Source organism: Sciurus vulgaris (genome assembly GCF_902686455.1).
Source record: "Sciurus vulgaris genome assembly, chromosome: 4".
Taxonomy (NCBI): domain Eukaryota; kingdom Metazoa; phylum Chordata; class Mammalia; order Rodentia; family Sciuridae; genus Sciurus; species Sciurus vulgaris.
In genome coordinates this window covers 54,425,706-54,447,872 of record NC_136464.1, presented here as the reverse complement: position 1 = coordinate 54,447,872, position 22,167 = coordinate 54,425,706, and the positions used below count along the sequence as shown (strand labels likewise).

The 22,167-nt window shown below is 34.2% G+C and overlaps 1 protein-coding gene and 1 pseudogene across 4 annotated transcripts in view; one reads left to right on the top strand and one right to left on the bottom strand.

Annotated features, from left to right (window-relative positions):
- Positions 1-22,167, bottom strand: part of P4HA1 (prolyl 4-hydroxylase subunit alpha 1) — a 72,990-nt gene that overhangs the window by 35,461 nt on the left and 15,362 nt on the right. For 2 of the 3 annotated variants that reach the window (XM_079137088.1, XM_079137087.1), the window contains exons 2-7: positions 21,404-21,511; positions 20,259-20,355; positions 18,715-18,866; positions 14,025-14,162; positions 4,525-4,764; positions 1,911-2,107 (exon numbers count right to left, since the gene is read on the bottom strand). In XM_079137088.1, coding sequence (XP_078993214.1) covers positions 1,911-2,107; positions 4,525-4,764; positions 14,025-14,162; positions 18,715-18,866; positions 20,259-20,355; positions 21,404-21,479 — 900 coding nt within the window. In that variant the 5' untranslated portion in view covers positions 21,480-21,511. The remainder of the gene's footprint in view (positions 1-1,910; positions 2,108-4,524; positions 4,765-14,024; positions 14,163-18,714; positions 18,867-20,258; positions 20,356-21,403; positions 21,512-22,167) is intronic. The other variant, XM_079137089.1, reaches the window with a different exon arrangement.
- LOC306659511 (thymocyte nuclear protein 1-like) lies at positions 15,626-18,681 on the top strand (annotated as a pseudogene). Its single transcript has one exon. The product of its transcript is annotated as a thymocyte nuclear protein 1-like (transcript).

The window sequence follows — 22,167 nt, the reverse complement described above, 5'->3', positions numbered from 1 at the left end:
TCTTGAGGAGAAATGAGTCTAAATAGGAAAAAAGGTAAGGTTTTTCTTTTAACAATTCCTCATCAAAACAAAAGTTGAAAGTTGCAAATATGAAATAAACAAGGAAATGGTTATGAATGCTAGCACTGCTCCAAACTTTAAAAAGTAACTGGGGCCGCCCGCAGTGGAACATGCCTGTAGTCCCAGCAGGTCGGGAGGCTGAGGCAGGAGGATTTTGAGTTCAAAGGCAGCCCAGCAATTGAACCAGACCCTGTCTCAAAATAAAATATAAAAAGGGCTGGGGATGTGACTCAGTGGTTAAGGGCCCCTGGAACCAAAAAAAAAAAAAAAAAGTAACTGGGAAGTACCTAGAAAGTGACAGTTTCTAAAAGGAAATAAACAAACAAAACCAAACAGATCTTCCTAAATACCTCACAATTAAATGCTTGTGGTGGTAATAATAATAATAATAATAATATTTTAAACAGTAAAGATGAAACTGGGTCTTCTGTAAAAGAGAAAACAAGTTATCAAAGAAGACAGGTGCTTTTATTAGGGGGCATAAAATACAGCTGTCAATAAAGCAAATTTTCTCATCAAATATCTATACATTATATTAATGAAGCAAATTATTTCACTGCTGATTCTTTTTCTTGATTAAAAAAGTATGTCATATATAAAGCAGGAATATGGTGTTTGTCTTAAGTACTGTAACAAATAATGATCCATATTTTTCAAGGACTTTACCTAGAATCAAATCCAAGTCTTGATATCAAAGAGGTCTCTTATATGTAACAATGAAATGAATTAGCCATTGGACAAAATAATGCCCTAGGCAAAGTTGACATGTATTTGTTACATTACACTGGGAATTAGTAGGCTCCTGTTTTGTACTTATAATTCTATTTTTCTCTTATACAAGAGTTATTAAGGGCAATAAAAAAGTCTGCTTACTGTTAGAAATTTATTGTGAATTTTTTAGGTGTGATCATGGCCTTATAGCTATTCTGAATCCTTATCTTTAAAAGATACACAATGTTAGAGTTTGGATCAGCCTGAGTTTGTTAGCAGTGAAGAAAAATTCAAACGCTTTTCCGAAGTCTACACTTAGAAGTACTTTCTCTAAAAATTCACTAATTCTTTTTCAACTGAACACTACTACTTAAAATAAGGTTCCATGACCAATTAACTTAGGTCATGTATATTAAATTCAAAATAATGCACATTATCATTAAAAGTTTCTGAGAAGTCCTGAAACTCAACAAAAACCTATGTTCAACTCTGTTTAACTAATGTTCCTTGGAACTTTTTTGATTTGGGCCCCACATTCTATTGATATCCTAAAAAGTCAGCATAAACATACATATACATATACAATAAACAAAGGAACATTTATAGACATATTTGGGTCTTTTAAAGAGTAAATGTTAAAATAAGCCTGTTAAATGTCTGTGTTTTAAGTGTTTCTTAAATAGACTAAAATATTTCACTAAGGAATCTTTTTAAGATTAAACAAGAGCAAACCCACAAGAGATTATTATATAAATGAATCTGTTATGTCTCAAAATCAGATTATTATTTTAACACAAGATGGCTGAAATCTTTTCTGCATGAAATATAGAAAATGTATCACTTCCCTTAAACTTATTGGAAGGGTGAAGACCCTAAAAAATAAGCCTCATTTGATATGTAAAAAGGGTAATATTACCACAAATGCATATAATGGTCTATGATCTACAAGTTTTATGATAAGACTATTTTACCAACAACTGGAGTATATTTAGTGTGACATCTATAAGCAAGGTAATGTGGCATACTATATTTTACACATTGAGTTTTATCACATAGACTTAAAAGAACTATGGTTCTCTCTTGAACTATGTATACACACACACATTCTCTCACACACACAATTGGCTTTTCCACTTTACCATTTTGATACCCTCCCCACGGCACAGCATTTCGTACTTCTGTCTCTCTGGCAGGTAATCCACAGCAATTCCTTTTTTCTTCAGTGAGGTTTGCTGATCAGATTGCTCATCTGAAGCAGACTTATTGACATCTTTTTCTTTAGCCATTATATACTCAAAATATTTTAAGTTACCATTAGCTCTCTGATGTTCAGGATCTATTACAAGAGAAATAAAGCATGTCCATGGTTAAACTTACAGTTGTTCAAGCATCAGAATACAGTAACATACAGAATACAGTAACAAATACAGAGGACCATATAATTTATCTTCCAAACTAAGATGATTTTGAGTTAAAGGAGGAACAAATAAAAATTATAATACTGAAGCAATAGATACAAAATAGTACTGCCCCAAGTAAATGAGGATATACAATCATCCTATATAAAAATAGTTCTGGAGATGGAAACAGGCTTTTATTTCAAGGTAGCAATTATTGCTTCTACTTTGAGAACTTACTAATCAGCTAAAGGAACTATGTTCAACTTGATGTCAAATGAATCTTAAAATCTTAGTCATTTTACTTATTTTAAGAAATGGAAAAGACCTTTCTCAGAATGAAAAGTAATCACTATGGTAAAGACAAAGCATACATGGTTTAAAATCAAGCTTTACCACAAATATATAATAAATGCAGATCACAGTCCACATCAGAGGACTAAGTGTAACTTTCTATGTAAGAAAAAAAAAAAAAGAAACTAAAGATATAATTTTCAAATAAGCCAGAATCCACCAACTACCTCAGAATTGCTAGTGGTAATTTTTAGCTACCTTTTAGTAGAGCAGAAGAAGAGAAACATACCACCCATCATGGGAAGGAAAAAAAAAAAGTAATTCAAACCACTACACACAGATGAAAATAAAGGGCAGAATGGTAAGTAGAAACTTCATGAGTTGTTTAGGAAATCTAGTCCTAGGTTGTAAAGTATTTCTGTCCTTCAGAAACCACTCACAGTATATGTCATGATATACTATAACAGCCTATTTTTCTAAAATGGAAAAGTGAATATGTGCAGGGGAATATATACAATATTGAAAATTTGTGTGTATCTTTGGATAACTGGCTCATGGATGACTCTTCTATATATTTTTGTTTTAATTTCCTACAATGAGTACAAAGTATGTTGTAAGTCAGGAGGAAATTCATTGGACGACAGTGAAAGAAAACGGATATTTGAACTAATATCTTATTTGGCTTTTTCTAACATATACAAATATTCCTATTCATAAAATAAATTTTTAAAAGTTTTAAAGCTTCATTATAGCCAAGTGCACTGACACATGCCTATAATCCCAGTTCAAGGCCAACCTGAGCAACTTAGTAGGACTTTGTTTTAAAAATAAGAACAAAAAGGGCAGGGGATGTAGCTCAGCATAGAATCCCTTAAGTTCAATCTTCAGTAATGCAAAAAAATAAAATTAAAATTAAAAAAAAAACACAAACTTCATTATATACTAAAGGCCACCTGAAATTTTTATTATATAGATTCTGGACCCCCATATCCAGATATTATGATTAAGTAGATCAGTATAAATTAAGGAATTTTCAGGGCTGGGGTTGTAGCTCAGTGGTAGAGTGCTTGCCTAGCACACATGAGGCATTGTGTTCAATCCTCAACACCACATAAAAATAAAGTATTATGTTCATCTAACCTAAAAAAAAATTTAGGGGAGCCCAGTGGCAAATGCCTGTAATCCCAGCAATTTAGGAGGCTGAGGCAGGAGATGCTGAGTTCAAAGCCAGCCTCTGAGGCGCTAAGCAACTCAGTGAGACCCTGTCTCTAAATAAAATACAAAATAGGGCTGGGACTGTGGCTCAGTGGTTAAGGGCCCCTGAGTTCAATCCCTGGTACCCCCACACCCCCTAAAAAACTTTAAGAAATTTTCATTTCTAAAATGTGTTTAAGTAATTCTGATGGGCATAGTCCCTGGACCATATCTGCAGAAAGTATGCATCTCTTATAAAATGCTAGTGGTAAATCTTCTTATAAGATGTCACATGTTTAAAATTTTTTTTTTTTTTCAGTACAAGTAATTGAAACAAGGGATGATCTACCACTGAGCTAAATCCCTAATCCTTCTAATATTTTAAATTTTGAGATAGGGTCTCACTAAGTTGCCTGGCTGGGCTTAAATCGAAATCCTCCTGCATCAACCTCCTGAGTTGCTGGGATTACAGGCATATGTTAGCACACTGGTCATATTTTTCCAACATTTGAATATGAAATTCAATAAACTGATAACACTCTTCAAAGGAAACTCATTAACATTTAATATGGCAACATGATAAATAAATATTTTTGGCTGAGTTAGATTTGATTTTGAAATTCCTGGAAAATATAGAGCATAGGAACACAGCCACTGTTGTAGTACTAGTAGGAAGAAAAATCAGTTGCCATTTACTTTGAGAATTAAAAGTGAGAGAATAAAGTATATCTGACAGATATGGCTCTTGAGTTCTAACAGCAAAAAAAAGTACCAAAGGTATATGCATGAATGGGTAGATACATACATACATAGATGATATATATCCCCAATAATAATTAAAACCTTAAGTTAGGCATGGATAACATACCTAGTTCAAGAAGCTTCTTTGTGAGCAAAAGAGCCTTATCCAGATCTCCCTGCTGGTACACTGCATAGCTCAAATAATCTAGAACAGAGACTTTATCTATGGTAGAAATCTCGCCTTCATTCAGCTGCCTTAGTGCTTGATCCATCCACAGTTCTGTATGGTAATAATCTGCTTCTGTATAGGCTACTTTGCCCAACTCAAAGCAGTCCTCAGCTGTTAGAAAAGATTTGTGTTTTACTCCTATAAAAGAAAAAATAGAGAACTTTAGGAATCTTCACATTACTTTATATTTTATTTAAGACCATATAACTTTCAAAGTGTGATTTCACTTTCAATTTAACTTTACAATAATCCTGAGGTAGAAAAAGCCAAAATTATCCTAATTTTATAATAAAGGAACAATTTACAAGGCAATACAGGATAGGAATTACACTGCTGAAAGAACCCAAAACTTAGATTATCAGTCATTATACCCAAATGAAACATCATTTAAATTGAAATATGCTATTCTCTAAACAGAGAAATCACCATATGAGATATATCTATCTTACTCCTAACCGACAATCTGTACAGCAAGAGAGACAACCCTATCAAATGCATGCTTTGGTTTTTTTTTTTTTTTTTTTTTTTAATGGCATCAATGATAAATAATTTAAAAATCGTAGATATCACCCATTTAGATTACAGTAGTTCTTAGGATATTTAGAATTATGCAAACAATCATCACAATCTGTTTAAATTGTTTGTATACTGTAACTATATAAGTATATCCCACCAGACGTTCAAAGTAATGAGTCTACCTGATGATGGACTGGAAATTCCAGAACTGGCCAAAATAAACCTTTTCTCTTTATAAGTTAATTGCCTTAGGTATTTTGTTATAGTAATATAAAGCTGCCTAATACAATAGCCTAAAAAGGACCAGGCAGATTTGAGGGGATTGGGGGAGACAACTTCCAGCTGTAAAGTACAAGTTGAGTATCCTTAATCTGAAAATATGAAATGCTTCAAAATCTGAAACATTTTGAGCACTGACAGAACAACAGAGAGAAATCCCACACCTGACCTTATGCACTAAAGTACAGGTGCACTAAAAAGTTGTGTGAAATTACCTTCAGGCTATATGTATAAAGAGTCTATTAAACATAAATGAATTTTTTGCTTAGATTTAGGATCTATTTCAAGATATCTTATTACATATATCAAATATTCCAAAATCTGAAAAACTCCAAAATCTCAAAACACTTCTAGTCCCAATTTGAACTTATTTCAGATGTGGGATATTCAATCTGTAAAATCAATGCTAGTAAAAACTCACTGGACAGGTTTAATAGTGGACCACATATAACTACAAAGAGAATGAAGAAACTAGAAGAGCTAAATAAATCAACACTTAATACACTACCCAGAATACAACAGAGAGAGAAATAAAAAGAAAGTGCTAGATTAAAAACACAAGGAATAAAAAATAAAGTAAGTATGTCTACTTGGAATTCCAGAAAAAAAAACTGAGAGAATATGTATAGACACTAAAGACAGTAGAAATTTTTCCAGAACTAAAGCACCTAATTTTAGATTCAGGAAACACAATGAATTCTACACCAAACAAAGTACATAACGGTTTCTTAAGGATGTATCTCAAGAAAGAGAAAAATTTCAAAAGTTTGAGGTACAAGAAAGAATCATGAACAAAGAAAGTGGCATACATATAAGCCAATCTAAACTAACAAATTGGCAAAAAATATCAAAGTCTGACAATATTTTGGGGAAAGAGGCTCACATACTACTGGTAGAAATGCAAACTGATACAAACCCTATGGACTATATGGGGACAATATTAGCAAGAATATTTATTTTCTCTTTGTATCAGTGGTACCACTTCAAGAAAAATATCTGTAAAGATCTGTTAGCAAAAACAGAAAATAGCCTATCCACAAGGTTACCAGCAGCATTATTATTATTATTTTTTTTTTTTAGCAGCAAAGGACTGCAAATAAACCAGATGTTCATCAATAGAGGCATGGTTAAATAAACTGTGGAACCTCCACAATAGAGTAACATGCAGCTATAAAGAGAAGTGAAGATTCTTTCAGGATATGAAGTAATATGTAGGGAATATTAGTAAATTAAAACACCAAAGTACAGAACAGTATTCATAGTATACTGCATTTTGTGTAAATGTTAACTGTGCTACCTTTTGGGCATATGTCAAGAGGAAATAGGAATATATATATATATAAATATAAATATATATTTATAAATATAAATATATATATAAATAGGAATATATATATATATAAATAGATAGATATATATATATATATCTCATACCAGATATGAATAGTCAAAACATTATCGTGAAGATACCCAAAATAACTAATTGCTCTGAGTGGTATGCCATACATACATATATACACTAAGGATTGAGGGGGGGAAGCTAGGTGTGGTGGTGCATGCTGTAATCCCAGATACTTGGGGTGTTAAGACAGGAGGATCACAAGGTTGAGGTCAGCAACTTGGGGACAGTCTGTCTCAAAATAAAATAAAAAGGGCTGGGGATATGACTCAGTAATTAAGCACCCCCAGTTCATCCCAGTTTATCAAAATAAATAAATAGTACCAAAAATACTGCATTCAGCAGTCAACAATATTAATACAAAGGCACTGTTATCTTGATATTCTTTTAGGCATATTATAGGTAATACAAAGAATTAAGTTAATGTCATTAGGAACAAAAATTTTCACTAGAGGAAGGAGATATAAGCCCTGTAATCTTTAATTTGAATCAGAAATTAATATGAATTCAAATATTTCCCATCTGTTTATTGACAGGAATAAATGACAAAGAGCAATAAACACCCCTAGAACCCAGCTAGCCTGCTCCTTAAATGCTATTCCCTGTTAAAATAAATCAAGGGTTATTAGAGAAAAGCCTGATTACAGCTTTGGAATAGAATTTACAAGATAATCCTGGGAAAAATTATACCCAAAAGTAAGAAAATTCCCTAGCTATCAAAGAATATGATCACTTCAAAAAGACAAAATGAGATGACGAGCTAATCTGAAGAAACTTCCATTGGCAAAAGCAAGGTAATCTGAGAATCAGACACAATGAATAAAATAGACTGAAATACCAAAATACTACATCTAAAAATTTATGAGTTCATGATAATTTAGATGAAGATCACCGGTCACTAACAAAAGTTATTAGGACATCAACTTATTATGCTGAAAACTGATAAAAAAGGAATATTCTTGTTAATACAGAATGTCAGCTAATCAAAGTAAAACAAATGATGGAATGAGGAAAACCACCATTTTGTAACCCTTAATGAAATACTGGCTCTAGGCAATGATCATCAAAGCTGCCAAAACCATTAGATAAAACTCAGAAAAACATTATATGGAGGGACCAGGCTCTCAGTACCTGAACCCACTCATCAATTAGCATCACAGAAAGTATAAGGAGACGTTAGTTGTCCATTTATGTAAATCAATAGAAAGTTTATAGCGCCACCTATGGAGTTAGTGAAATAAACTTAAATTGAATCAAACCAAGCCTCAAGCTCTTTTTAGTTTATTGAAACAGGAGTTAGAAAAAGAAGTTTAAACACTACCCAAAGAAGAAATCAGCCAATTCCAGAAAGTGGGACATTCCACAGATCATATGTGCAGGTTTTCCAAACTGATCAATGGCATGAAGAATTAAAAAAAAGAAGAGAAATTTAAGAGACATAACCCAAACTCCTCAACTATAAAAAGACATCTTTGAGATCATCACAGAAATTGAACATTGACTATGTATTAAATTATTAAGGGAATACTACCCATTTTATCATGCAGAATAATAGCTAAGTAGTTATGTTTTTTAAAAATATTTTCTTTAGTTGTATATGGATACAATGCCTTTATTTTTATGCGGTGCTGAGGTTCAAACCCAGTGCCTCACGTGCTAGGCAAGCACTCTACCAGAGCTACAACTCCAGTTCAGTTATGTTATTAAAAAAAAATTCAATTGGTTTAAAACATGCATACTGAATTATTTGTGGATAAAAATAACAGAATGGCTAGGATTTGCTTTTAAAATATTCTGGCAAAAATAACAACAAAAAGGAGGAGTGAAGGGAGGAGATAAAATAACAAATTATGATGAAACTTTGGAGCTCTGTGATGGATACATGAGGCTCATTATGTTACCATCTTTAGTATGTGTGTACACCTGTGCGTGTCAGAGTGAGAGAGCACACGTCCCCATGCACATGAGAGATGTTTGATATTTTCTATGATAAAAGATTTGTAAATAACAAAAAAAAGAAAGTCAAGGTGCTACAAGACTCTTCTTCTTATACCTTATAAAGTCCCAAAGTTCCCATTTTGACACAGACAAAAACAAAAAAGAAAATGACAAGTATGAAGGAAAAAATAGTAAAAATAGACAATAAAATTAATATGATTATCTGACATTTCCCTCTGACTATATAGTTCTGCTAATAAATTAATATTATAGCCAGAAGCAGTGGCACACCCCTGTAATCCCAGAGGCTCAAAAGGCTGAAGCAGGAGGATCACAAGTTCAAAGCCAGCCTCAGCAACAGTGAGGTCTAAGCAACTCGGCAAGACCCTGTCTCCAAATAAAATACAAAATAGGGTTGGGGATGTGGCTCAGTGGTCAAGTGCCCCTGAGTTCAATCTCCGGTACCAAAAAAAAATAATAATAATATCATACTAGAATCATACTAATATTAATGTAATCAATTTTATACTAGAATCATTTTATCTGATAAAACAGATGATTTTATTAACATTATCTGACATCCCCAAAGAAAATTGCTAGAAAAAGGAGCAAAAGGGTATTTTTCTTTCTTTTCTTCCTCTTCTTTTTTATGCTGAGGATAGAACCAAGAGCCAAATGCTCTGCCACTAAGCTACACTGACGCCCACAATGATGTTTTCTTTAATAAATTTTGGTTGAATATACTTCAAGGACTATGAAATTGGTCAAAACCAGACTTAGCTATTAACCTAACCAATAGTGTTAACATGTTTTTTAAAAAGATGCTTAGAGAAAAGGAATTCATGAAAAAAAAAATCAAGAAGTTATAGGCACACTTTGCTAATGATCAGACATTCAATTCAATGTCCAGGGGGAAGTATGCCCTGGTCTAAAAATGATCTGTTAAATTCCAGGACAAAGCAGAGTCCTAGCATGGAGATATAAAAAAATTCTAGAAAAATTGCATGATCCAAAACAATAAAAAATTCGAACTATACAATTATATTACCTCCATTCACCTTTTTTTTTTTTTTGCTCCCTGTTAATCACTTATGGATAGTAACTGAGTATCAATGTACTCCTAAAATCAAGATGAAGATCCATGTTCTGATGTTTTCCCCCTTAACTAATTCTTTACCTTACCACCCTCCACTCTAGAATACTATCCTTGGCCATCTGTGCTGCTGAAACAAAATACTGGAGACTGGGTAATTTATAAAGAACAGAAATTTATTTTCTCACAGTTCTGGAGGTTGGGAAGTCCAAGATCAAGGTGCCAGCAGGTTTGCTTGTCTGGTGAGGGCTGCTCTCCACTTCAAGATGGCACCTTGTTGCTATATCCTCCAGAGGGGAAGAATGCTGTGTCTCACATGGCAGAAGGCGGAAGGAAAAGAGAGCTGAATACTGCATGAAGCTTCTTTTATAAGGGTCTTAATCCTGTTCATAAGGGAGAAGCCCTCATGGTCTGATTCCTAAAGGCCCCATTTCTTTATATCATTTCATTGGCAATTGTTATGGTTTAGATCTAAAGCATCCCACAAAAAATGTGTTTAAAGCTTGGTCCCCAATGTATCAGTGTTCAGAGGTGAGGCATTTGAAGGGTGATTGCCTCCGGGGAGCTCTAACCTCATCAGTGGATTAATCCATTAATGGATTCATAGATTAATAGACTATTGGGAAGTGGTAGAAACTTTAGGAGATGGGGTTGAGTTGGAGGAAGTAGGTCACTGCATGAGTGTCCTTGAAGGATATTTTGTTCTTGGCCCCTTCCTCTCCTTCCTAGCTACTAAGAGGTATAAGCAGCTTTCCTCCACTACATACTTCTGCCATCATGTACTGCCTTGCCACAGGTCTAAAAGCAACCAGGCCAAGCGACCATGGATTGAAACCACGAGCCAAACCATATCTGTCCTCCTTTGAGTTGATTTTCTCAGGTATTTTGTCACAGTGATGGAAAATCAACTAACAGCCATTAAGTTTCAACACCTGAATTTTGGAGGGGACACATTCAAACCACAGCAGATAGGAAGAAACTAACTCAACAGTTTAATGTGACATAATTCCAACAAATAAGTATATTAAATTCTGGCTTTCCTATGATTTTTTGTTTATGAGAAGTGGTGCAGTTCTAAGATGAATTCACAGTGCAGCAATGATGAGTGTCTCAGGGACATGCCAAACACATAAGAGAACCATAAACTACCATCAATACATGCAGGTAGCACCAGTAGTATTGTTTTACATGACCTGATATTTTGGCAATGTTACTTGAATAAACGTATTTTAAGAGCAAAGGCTTTAGTAAAGTATCTATGCTTCTTTTATTTTTGAACTAGTTACAATTATTAAAGGAAACTAGAAATCAGATTCTTCTTTAAATATTTTTTTAGTTGTCAACGGATTTTTTATTTTATTTGTATGTGGTGCAAAGTATCGAACCCAAGGCCTCACACATGCTAGTCAAGCACTCTACGACTGAGCCACAACTCCAGATTCTTAAAATAAAATTTAAAAAATGATGTGGAGCATTTGAAAATAGAAGTCATTGCAAAAGAGTAAACGTGAGGGTAGAAATAGGCAAGAAAATGAGAAAAAAAATGAAATGAGGAAAGTTATACAGCCAGAAACAGACCTTAAAAGGCTTTCATACAAAGGGTAAACAGAATTGGGTCAGTAAAAAGAAAAAGCTGTAATTCCTTTGGTTCATAGGAAGTGGCATGAATGACTGACATTAACCTATAAGACTGAACATTTTGAGACTGTCGCCAAAAAAATAAAATAAAATAAAAAGGGCTGGGAATAGCTCTGTAGTAAAGAAGCCCGTGAGTCCAATCCCCAGTACAAAAAACAAACAAAAAGGGTCCTCTAATTTACTGTCACAATGACCTCATGTGTTTATGACTTGAACTGTGTTGTTAAGTCACACAAAATTTTTAATTATCTGAATATGATATGCTTTACTTTCCAGCCTTTGTAGATGTTCCCTCTGCATGGAACACTTTTCTCCTGACCACTTCTGCCTTCCTCTTCCATTTTCATGGCTAATGCTTTGTCCATTAGATCTCAATTCCCCCCCCCCCCCCAGGGATTGAACCCAGGGGCACTTATCCCCAGTCTTTTTATATTTTATTTAGAGCAGGGTCTCACTAAGTTGCAAGGGCTGGCTTTGATCTCATGATTCTCCTATCTCAGCATCCCAAACTTGGATTATGGGCATGCGCCACCACGCCCAGCTAGGTCTCAATTTTTTAAATGTTGTTTTCTCCAGGAAGTCTTCCTTTACCCTTCTTATCAAGTCCAGAATTAGGTTTCCACTTATGTGGTACCATGGTATGGTAAATATTCTCCTTCTATGCATTCACCATAATATATTGTAAAAAATAAACACCCTACAAGGCAAAGGTAGAATTCTGTCTTGTTCATTATATATGGGGATCAAACCCAGGGTCTTGCATATGCCAGGCAAGCACTCTACCACTGAGCTACATCCCGAGTCCTTCAGAAGTCAATTTTTAAAAATAAGATTATATCTAATTGAAGGTATTATAATATATAATATTAGCAGAAACAAATTTGCAAATTTTTACATTTAGGGAACTATAAATTAATGGAATTATATCCCAGTTTAACAAATTTTATTTAATATTAAACCATGTTTATTAGCTTTACCACTTGATACTTTTATCCAAAATGAAGAGAGATAAATATGAAAAATTTTTTTTTGATATTTTCTTTTAGTTATAGGTGGGCACAATACCTTTATTTTATTTTTTTATGTGGTGCTAAGGATGAAACCCAGGGCTTCATGCATGTGAGGTGAGTGCTCTACTACTGAGCCACAAACCCAGCTCCCAAAAACATCTTGATAAACAACTCATCCCATTGTTTTTTCCTTCCTGAGAAAACCAATTTCAGTTCTGAACACAGAGGAAACATTTTTATTTTTTCAGTTGATAGTGACAGGAGACAGTAATGGTAGTAAGCCCTGACTCAAAGAAAAAGTGAGAAAAGTAAGTTATCATGAAACAAGATGTAATTTTAAAAAAGGAAAGCTCTGCCAAAAAGGTTTTGGATGTTCCATATAATATCTGTGCAAAGTCACTGGGAAGCCGGGACGCGGAGACAAGATAGTTTACTCGAATGGACAAGTGTTGGAGACTCTCTTTGCCAACAGATTTCTTTTGGGGAATAGCTGAGTTTGTGGTTGTTCTTTAAAACTCTGCTTCAGCAAGATGTGAAAAAAAGAAAAAAAAGAGGCTATGAAAACTCATCTGATTCCAGATATGATGATGGAAGAGGGCCACCAGGAAACCCGCCTTGAAGAATGGGTCGAACCAATCATCTTCATATGGCCCCAGTCCTCTCCTCCAATGGGTGGTGGATGAGGAAGGTAAACATTTGCTCTAAGAAGCAGACAACTAAATGTACACATTCATAGCAGAAGGAAACCATCAAGAAGTGGAGGGCTGACCATGCTAGTCAAGTAGATGAGTGTACATCTAAATAAGGATTGCTCTGTGTCTTCATGGTTAATGAGGTCATGCTGGGAATTCCCTCTGCAGGGATCTAGCCTGACTGACATGCAATTCCATAAATGCACATGTTTGTCTCATTATCTTTTTTGTATAGTTTATTAAAGTATTAATATAGTTTTAATAAGTAAATATTTTTAGGTTGTAAAACTGGTTCCTCATCTTTATGTAATTAAATCACAAACACTCTAAACCTGAAGAAAAAAAGGCTGTATAATCAGTACTGTGTCCCTTTTTTCAACGTCTGCAGTACTGTACATGGTTAATTTGTTCTCATTTATAAATAAATAGCACTGTATTTCAGTAGTATGCATAAAAAAATCTGTGCATACCAAACACATCTTGGTTTTTAATTATTAAACCTATAAACTTTGATTATCAATTCCCTCATTTTACAAAGCATTCTAGTATCAGATGTTCTAAAAATCTGGAAGAATTATTCTTTTTCAAATCGATAAAATTGCCTACTTAAGTTAGTCCCCATAAATACAAGCTTTCCCAGTAACGAACTAGAAGACTATACATGATGATTAAGTCCTAGAGAAAGGGATGGTTCTTTTGCTCTCAAAGATTATGAAACAAACAATAGTTTAAAACCTTAAAATGTAAAAATCATTTTAAATTAACATTATCCTACTGGACTGAATAGAGCAGCCAGGGGATAGGCATTCCATTGACTGGAAGAATGACCTTACCTGGAAGATTTCCCTTCGAGATGGTATCAGTATCCAGATTGTAAGTGTCCTGGAGACGCAACAGAGCCTTGGCTGCCCCAACCTGATCTTCATCATTTGGAAAGTATTGTCTCTGAATGGTTAGGTTAGAGATAAAGCCTTGAAATAGGAAGAGATATTAAAAAGAAATGTACAACCTCATTGACTTCAAAAACAGAGTCTTTTCAAGAATTAAATCATATCATTTTCTACCATGCCATGAATGTTTCACATGTTCATCAAGAAAAAAATTAAATACACTGAATGAGATTTGACATATCTCTAACTTGTTCACCTTTCCCAATCACTTCTAAGGTTAAATTATCTGAGGTAACTGCATAAATTCTATCTATATTAGTAGGTAAAGATCAACTAACACATAATTGCAAGAAAACAAAAATATAACACCAACCTAGCCAGAAGACAAAAAGTAGCTCCATTAAGCTTCTGAAATAAAATATTTATGGATTTGAAAAGGACATTCCTTGGTAATCAAAATAAACATTCTGATAACAGATAAGTAAAATCTGTGCTCTTAAAGCTGTTTCCTTCCATGTAACACATGTTATATGGCATGTAAATATATAAATTTAAGTGGGATACTTTGGGGGACAGAAAAGATGTTAATTATATATTTAAGATCAACAGTTAAGCTAGTATACTGAATATATTTAGATATGTTAGATTATCAAATGCAGTATTAATCAAAATTTGATATATAAAACCTTGATTTAAAGAGGATTTGTATATAATATAGCAAAAATCAAACAAACCAATTACTGATAGGGGTTCCTAAGAAGGAGGGATGTAAAATACTCCGAGAAACCAAGACCAAAAAAAATGGTATAAAATTTTTATAATGTAAATGTCATTACTGTAAATGAAAATTAGGTATGAGATTTCCCTCTTATTAACTTATAATCAACTATTTGTATTTTGATCAGCAAAAGATTAGGCATTTTTATGTTAATGAAAATAAGCAAATAACTAGCTGGAAGAAGGTTACAGTTCATATTGATATATTTTAAGTTTTAAGATTATCCCTCAGTAACAATTTCTATATGGAATTTTACAAATTTTACAGACGATCATATGGGGATTTTTTTTGGTTTTTTTGTGTAGTGCATTATGTGATAACTACCACAGATTAAAACACCAAAGTCTCAAGGTTTGTGTTATAAAGGAGCTACAGGTTATTTTCTTTTCCAGCCTTGCATACTGCAGGTCATTACTTTAGAATGAAAGTGTGTTTATGTGTGTGTAATATATGCTATACATAGAAAGAGAGAGAGAGAGAAAGAGGGGGAGAGAGGGAGGGCGCAGTGTTAATTCTTTTAAAATGTTCTCATGGTGTTATATAGCAGAGAAAATAATCACAGGCATTTCCCCTCATAGTGGAGTAGTCACAAGTACTTGCCATTACTTTTCAAGATTTCTGGTCTTATGAATAATACAGCAGTCCCCCTAACTGTAAAGGAGACATTCTAAGACCCCCAGTGGTTGCCTGAAATCATGGATAATACAGAACCCTATATAAACTGTTTTTTCCTATACATACATATATATATATATATATATATATATATATATACAAAGTTTATGCAGTTTATTTTTTAAAATACTTTTTTTAGTTGCAGAAGGACATAAAATATTTATTTATTTTTATATGGTGCTGAGGTTGGAATCCAGTGCCTCGCACATGCTAGGTGAGCACTCTACTGCTGAGCCATAATCACAGTCCATGCTTTTTCTATCTTAACAAGCACTTATACACTGTTACCATACTTCTGTAGTTTGAGATGAAATAGCAAAACAAGCATGAGTTTCTTTTTCCTTCTTCACAATTTCATAGATTTTTTTTTTTTTTTTTTTTTTTTCCGGTACCAGGGATCGAACCCAGGGACACTTAACCACTGAGCCATATCCCCAGCCCTTTTTTAACATTTTATTTAGAGACAAGGTCTCGCTCAGTTGCTAAGGCTGACGCTGAACTCATGATCCTCCTGCCTTAGCCTCCTGAGCCTCTGGGATTACAGGCGTGCACTACCACACCCAGTTCACAGAAAATTCATTTTTACTATAGAGCCTCACAAATTCAGTATGTAATTTTTTCAAGTTCAGTACAAGATTTTTCTCCTATCAAGTCAACAACTTTCACTTAAAAGAAATAACTTTCACTTGAAGAAAATACTTTATGGTTTCTCTTTGGCACATCCAAATTGCCATCACTACTCTTGCACATTTAGGTCATTAAGTAAGATAAGGGTTATCTGAACACAAACACTATGATATGGTGACAATGATATGGTAACCAAGAGAGTTACTAAGTGACTAAGGTTGGGTAGAATATATAAAATGGCTACACTGGACAAAGGTATGATTCCCATCCCAGATGGAACAAGGCAGAACAGCATGAAATTTTATCACACTACTAAGAAAGGCACAAAATTTCAAACTGCTTATTTCTGGAATTTTCCACCTGATATTCTTGAAATATTAATAACTAAAACTGCAGAAACGAAAGTCATACATACAGTAAACTATAGTTTACTTTGTTGCCTAAAACACTGGCAAGTACTCCTGGAGATTTTTTTGGTGGTGCTACAGGTGGAACCCAGTAGCACTCTACCACTGAGCTATATTCCTAGGGGTTTTGTTTTTGTTTTTGTTTTTGAGATAAGGTTTTTCTAAGTTACCTAGGCAGGCCTCAAACCTATAATCCTCAGCCTCCCAAGATGCTGGGATTACAGGTGTGCATCACCATTCCTGGCTATATTGGAGTATTTTTATCTGAGACGAGCTATCTTGGAATATTTTATCTATATAGCTAACTCAGCATGCGTGCTCCTTTTGGCTACCTTAATACACACCACAAATATTTGAGCCTTTGTATACTAAACATAATCCCTTACTTCCTGCAATTCTAGACTAAGTTTTCTGTTACTAAAATATCTAAAACATCAATGATTTCAACTGCAATTTTACTGTTTCGATTAGGAAGACTTACTCATTATTGGTGTTTGTAGTCTGTTTTTTAATTTATTGCCTATATTGAGTAAAATAATCCTAAACTGTAAATACTAGATAGAACATAGCTAACACTTCTCTTTTTAATACTAGTCCTGGGACTTTGGTGGTCCATTTTGCGAGCGTGGGGCTGATGTTGGGGAGAATGGTTAAATGGGTAAGACAGGACTCAAGGGAAGACCTGGGAAGAGTTTAAGGGCAGGCTATTCGACATGGAATGGGTGCAATTAATGGAGGGAAGGATTTGACACCCTTAAGCACAGTTTTCTGCTTTTCGCAAATCGGAAGCTCTTTGAACTTCCTCATGCCATCTCCATCTTGCTGTGCGCTTTTTGAAGGGCAGTGTGGAGTTCCTTTTTGTATCTCCCTATTGATTCCAGAACCCTCTGCACTTCAGCCCCCTGCAGAGAGAGACCATGCTGAGACCCCAGAAGAGACCAACCGGGGCTGCTGGCCCAGAAAAAAAGGGGCAATCAGAAAAACATACCAAATCTGAGAACTTAGGTGAGGCATCAGCTAAAGTGGAAAACTCCAGCCTTCAGAAGACTTCAGCCTTTAAAAAATGTGGGAGGAATCTAAGCAACTACTGGCTGATAAAGTCAGAGCCAAAGGCGTAGATGTGAAGTTCAGCACTGAGGATCTCAAAGCACAGCCCAAGCAGACAGCATGCTGGGATGGTGTTTGAAACTACCAGGCACAGATCTTCCTTAGAGCCATGAAGCTGGAAGAAGAAGCCTTCTTCTACCATAGCAACTGCAAAGAACCAGGCATTGTAGGACTTATGAAGATTGCAAAGGAAGCTTAACCAGACCACACACAGTTTGAGAAAAATAATCCTCATTATGACCCATCTAGCCAAGAGGACAACCCCAAATGGTCCATGGTGAATGTACAGTTCATTTGGATGATGAAGCGTTTCATCTTCCTGGCTGAGCTTAAAACCTATCGCCAATCTCACAAAGCTACTGGTGGCCCCTTAAAAAGATATGGCTCTCTTCACTCACCAGAGGCTCTCAATAAAGCCCCTGACCCAAGAAGAGTTTGATTTTATTTTGAGCCTGGAGGAAAATGAACCAAGTTAACTGAGTATTGCAGTAGTGGACAAGCCATTACTCTAAAGGTGGCAAGGTTTTATAAAACAAAGGATGGTGTGTGAAGGCTTGTGTGTTATGTTCACCTGATACTTCTTACACAGATATTTTTTTCCTACTTCTTTCAATAAAACATTTAATGTCAAAAAAAAAAAAATACTAGTCCTGATACGTTTAAGAACTGATTGAAAATAAAAATTTACGCACATCTTTAAAGACTGAAGGTAATCCTAAAATAACAAATGATTACTCTCAGAGATGCCAAATGCTATTTGCCAAATAATGTATTCACTTCTATAGGTTTCCTAACAAAATCCCAGTGTTAGTCACTAATAGCATAAATTACTATTTTTTAAATCAAAGAATTCAGGATCTTGACTAAATTAGCTCTAATCAAAGCAAATGAACTCAGGCAATAATTCACTTCATTTACAACATTGAATATTTAATGTTCTAGGAACTGAACTTATCATGAATTCTAGCATCTCTACAGGTGGTGAAAATACTGCCTTATCCTTTTTTTTTTCCCCCCTCATTAGATTCCTCAGACTTACCATCTGACATATCCTTAAGGATAAGATTCTCCAACTCACTCCACTCAGTGTTTAGTCGTTTCATTAACTTGAATGCATTTACAGGATGCCCAACAAATCCTTCTGGATCTTTTGTTGCTGTGCTAGTTAGCTGATCTAACTTCTCTGCCCATCTACAAATGTTAAGATATAAAAATGGAGTATACACACAAATAAGGAAAAACTCAAAAAACACATTTTAGTAAACCACTTAGAAATAGAGACTAGAGGCTTTTGAATTAAAACTATAACTTCTTTTTAAAGTAGAATTATAAAAGCTCTTTAAAATCCAGAGTCAAAATATAACTGTAAAATGTTTTGCTTTACTTTTTTTTAGATCTCGACCTTTATGTATGTACATATATATGTATGTATGTATTTATATACAGTGCTGAGAATCAAACCGAGTGGCTCCCACATGCTAGGCAAATGCTCTACCACTGAGCTACAATCCCAGCCCTCTTGGTTTAGTTTGTTTCTTCCAAATAGTAAATGGAACCTACCTTAGTAAAAGTTGAAATTTGATCTCTTTAGTATGAGTCAAAAAAAATTTCATTTTCCCATAGGTCCTTAAGGCCAAATAACTATTACAAAGTACAAATTAGCTCAACTCAAATTCAACTACATGATTTAAATCAACTTAGACTAAATTTTTTTGGGGGGGTGTAGCATTGGGATGGCCTCATGACATTTTGCTAGGCTGACCCAGAACTCCTGGGTTCAAGCAATCTTCCTGTCCTGCCTCAACCTCAAGAGTAGCTAGGTCTATGGGAGTAAGAAAAAGAACCTGGCTTAACTTATACCAAATTTTTACATTCAATATGTAGAAACTATGTTTTAAAACAAAAGCTTTAAAACTTAGCTACTCATTGAACAAGGAACAGGAATTCTCAGGTCAGGATTAACTATGAACCTGAGTCAATTAAAGATAATAAGCATTTGAAAAAAAACTATATAAATTAAATAATATTAACCATACTTATTATCAGCTCAACAATGGGGCCCTAGGAGTGAAGGATAAATAGAACTGGAAAATTGCTCCAGATTGCTTCACTGTGGGTGGGGCAATCATAGGAGATAGATGATATTAGCACCATTTTGAAAAATGGTCAGTCAACTCCTCATTACCCATCCATATCCTCATCCCAATCCATGTTCTGCCACATAAACCTGGGCCCAGGTTTTAACCCTTGTTTTCTGTACTCCTGCTTTAGCCAAATGTTCTCAAAGACCCACAGATAGTTTTAATTTCTACTGAAATAATGTTTTAGCTTAAAAAAGAAAACACTAAGGTGGAGTCAGTAATTTTTTTTTTTTCTGGTACCAGGGATCGAATCTAGCAGTGCTTAACTACTGAGCCACATCCCCTATCCTTTTATATTTTGAGGCAAGGACTTGCTAAATAGCTGAGGTTGGCTTTGAACCTGTGATCCTCCTGCCTCAGCCTCCCAAGTTACTGGGATTATAGGTGTGTGCCACCACACCCAGCTTGGAGTCAGTCTTAATAAGTAAAATACACTACTTACCTTTTTATTTGTTCTAATTTGTCCTCTTCTGCCTTAATATAATCTTTCAGAGAAGTCACCAGATCTTTCTCAGTATGGATCAAATCAGTCATCTGACCTATAAAGGAAAGAGGGGAAGAAAGTATTGCTCATATTCATCAACACAAATATTCTAGAATAAACTGAGAATGATTAAGAATGCTTCATTCTATGGGAAGATTTAACTGGCACTAAATAAGACAGTTTAGAGAGGATCATCTTTTTCTTTTTCACAGTGCTTGCTTAACATGAGAGAAGCCCTGGATTCTATCCCTGGCACTACAAAAAAAAAAAAAAGAGTTTAAGAAGATAAATCAAAATAAAACCCAAAACTTTTCTAATCATGTGTTCCAATTTTAATTTTCAATCTACTTAATTTTACAAGCCTTGTCTGTGTTGGCAAATTGTCTTCTCATCGACAAAATTAAGTTACAAAACAACAGTACTTTCCAAGGATAGATGTTTTTCATCACTTTTCTCTTTACCTTTTGTTTTCAAGACTAGAATTAAACAGAAACCACACTAAAAAAGTTGCAAATATTCTATTTTTAGTTATATATAAGGCATGAAAGTACTCATTATTTTATATCCAGAAATCAAATATCATAAATATTTGTGGTTTAGTGTACAATTTCATAAGGGTCAAAAGGTCAACAGAACGAAGAAAAACACCTTATTCAAGACAATGAAATTTACATACATGAAAATATAAAAGGATACATTTTGAACTCTAAGGAATTATTCTGGGAGGAAGGGGCTATGGGAAGATATCAGTCTGTGTACTGTACTTTTTTCCCCCCACTTTAACCAATATGCTATTTTTATAATACTTTTAAATAAGATTTTTTAAAATTATGATGCAGTAGAGTCTTAAATGGAAAAAGATTAGAAAAATAATTTGTAGGGTATTTGTGTATATGTGCATCAAAAGACTATATCCATTCAATTATTTGCTAGATAGACAATCAGTAATTCTGGTTGACATGCTTTTCTACATTTTCATAAGCTTCTAACCAGAATATTTATCATGGGAATACATTGTATCTGTTTTTACTAATTTTAAAACACTTAAAAATGGAAAATTTTAAATGCAAAACAACACAAATCAAAACATAGTTAAGACTTACCAATTGAAGTAAAAAAGCCTGGATGTGCCAAAGACCAGGGAAGTAGAATCCCTATGATTAAAGTACACCAGATCATCTTGGAAGGCTTAATTTTATAGATTCACAAGTCTACAAGAGAAACAGAACCATTACCAATAAAAAAAGAAGGGAAAGGTTATTTATTCTTCCCATTAACATAGTAAAAGTCCGACTCCAAGGTTGCCCATAGAATTGTTTTTGTTGTTGTTGTAGATGGACACAATGCCTTTGTTTTATTTATCTATTTTTATGTGGTGCTAAGAATGGAACTCAGTGTCTCACAGGTGCTAGGCAAGTGCTCTACCACTAAGCTACAACCCCAGCCCCAAATTGATGTTAATTATTATAAATTCAGTGGATTAGACAAAATGGAAAAGGAAGAGGAGCTAGGAATAGGAAAGACAGTAGAATGAAAAGGAAAAAAAATCTTATAAATTGATGTAATAATTTAATGATAGCTAATTTCTTATTTTTCATGTAGAAATATTACCTTGATATTTCCTATTAGAGAAAAAAATGTGTTTTTATTACCTGATAACTTATGCTTAAAAATTCAATCTGAATTTTTTCTTAATTACTATTACAATTAGAGTAGCTGAATAGTAGTGGCTCTTCATATAATCTAAAAAATAAATTTTCTCTGTGATATAGAGCTAAACCATGATATTCCCATAAAGATATACTTCATAAGATATTGCCAATAGTTTAAAGATATCAGAATATGTTTTAAAAGAAAAAAAAGGGGG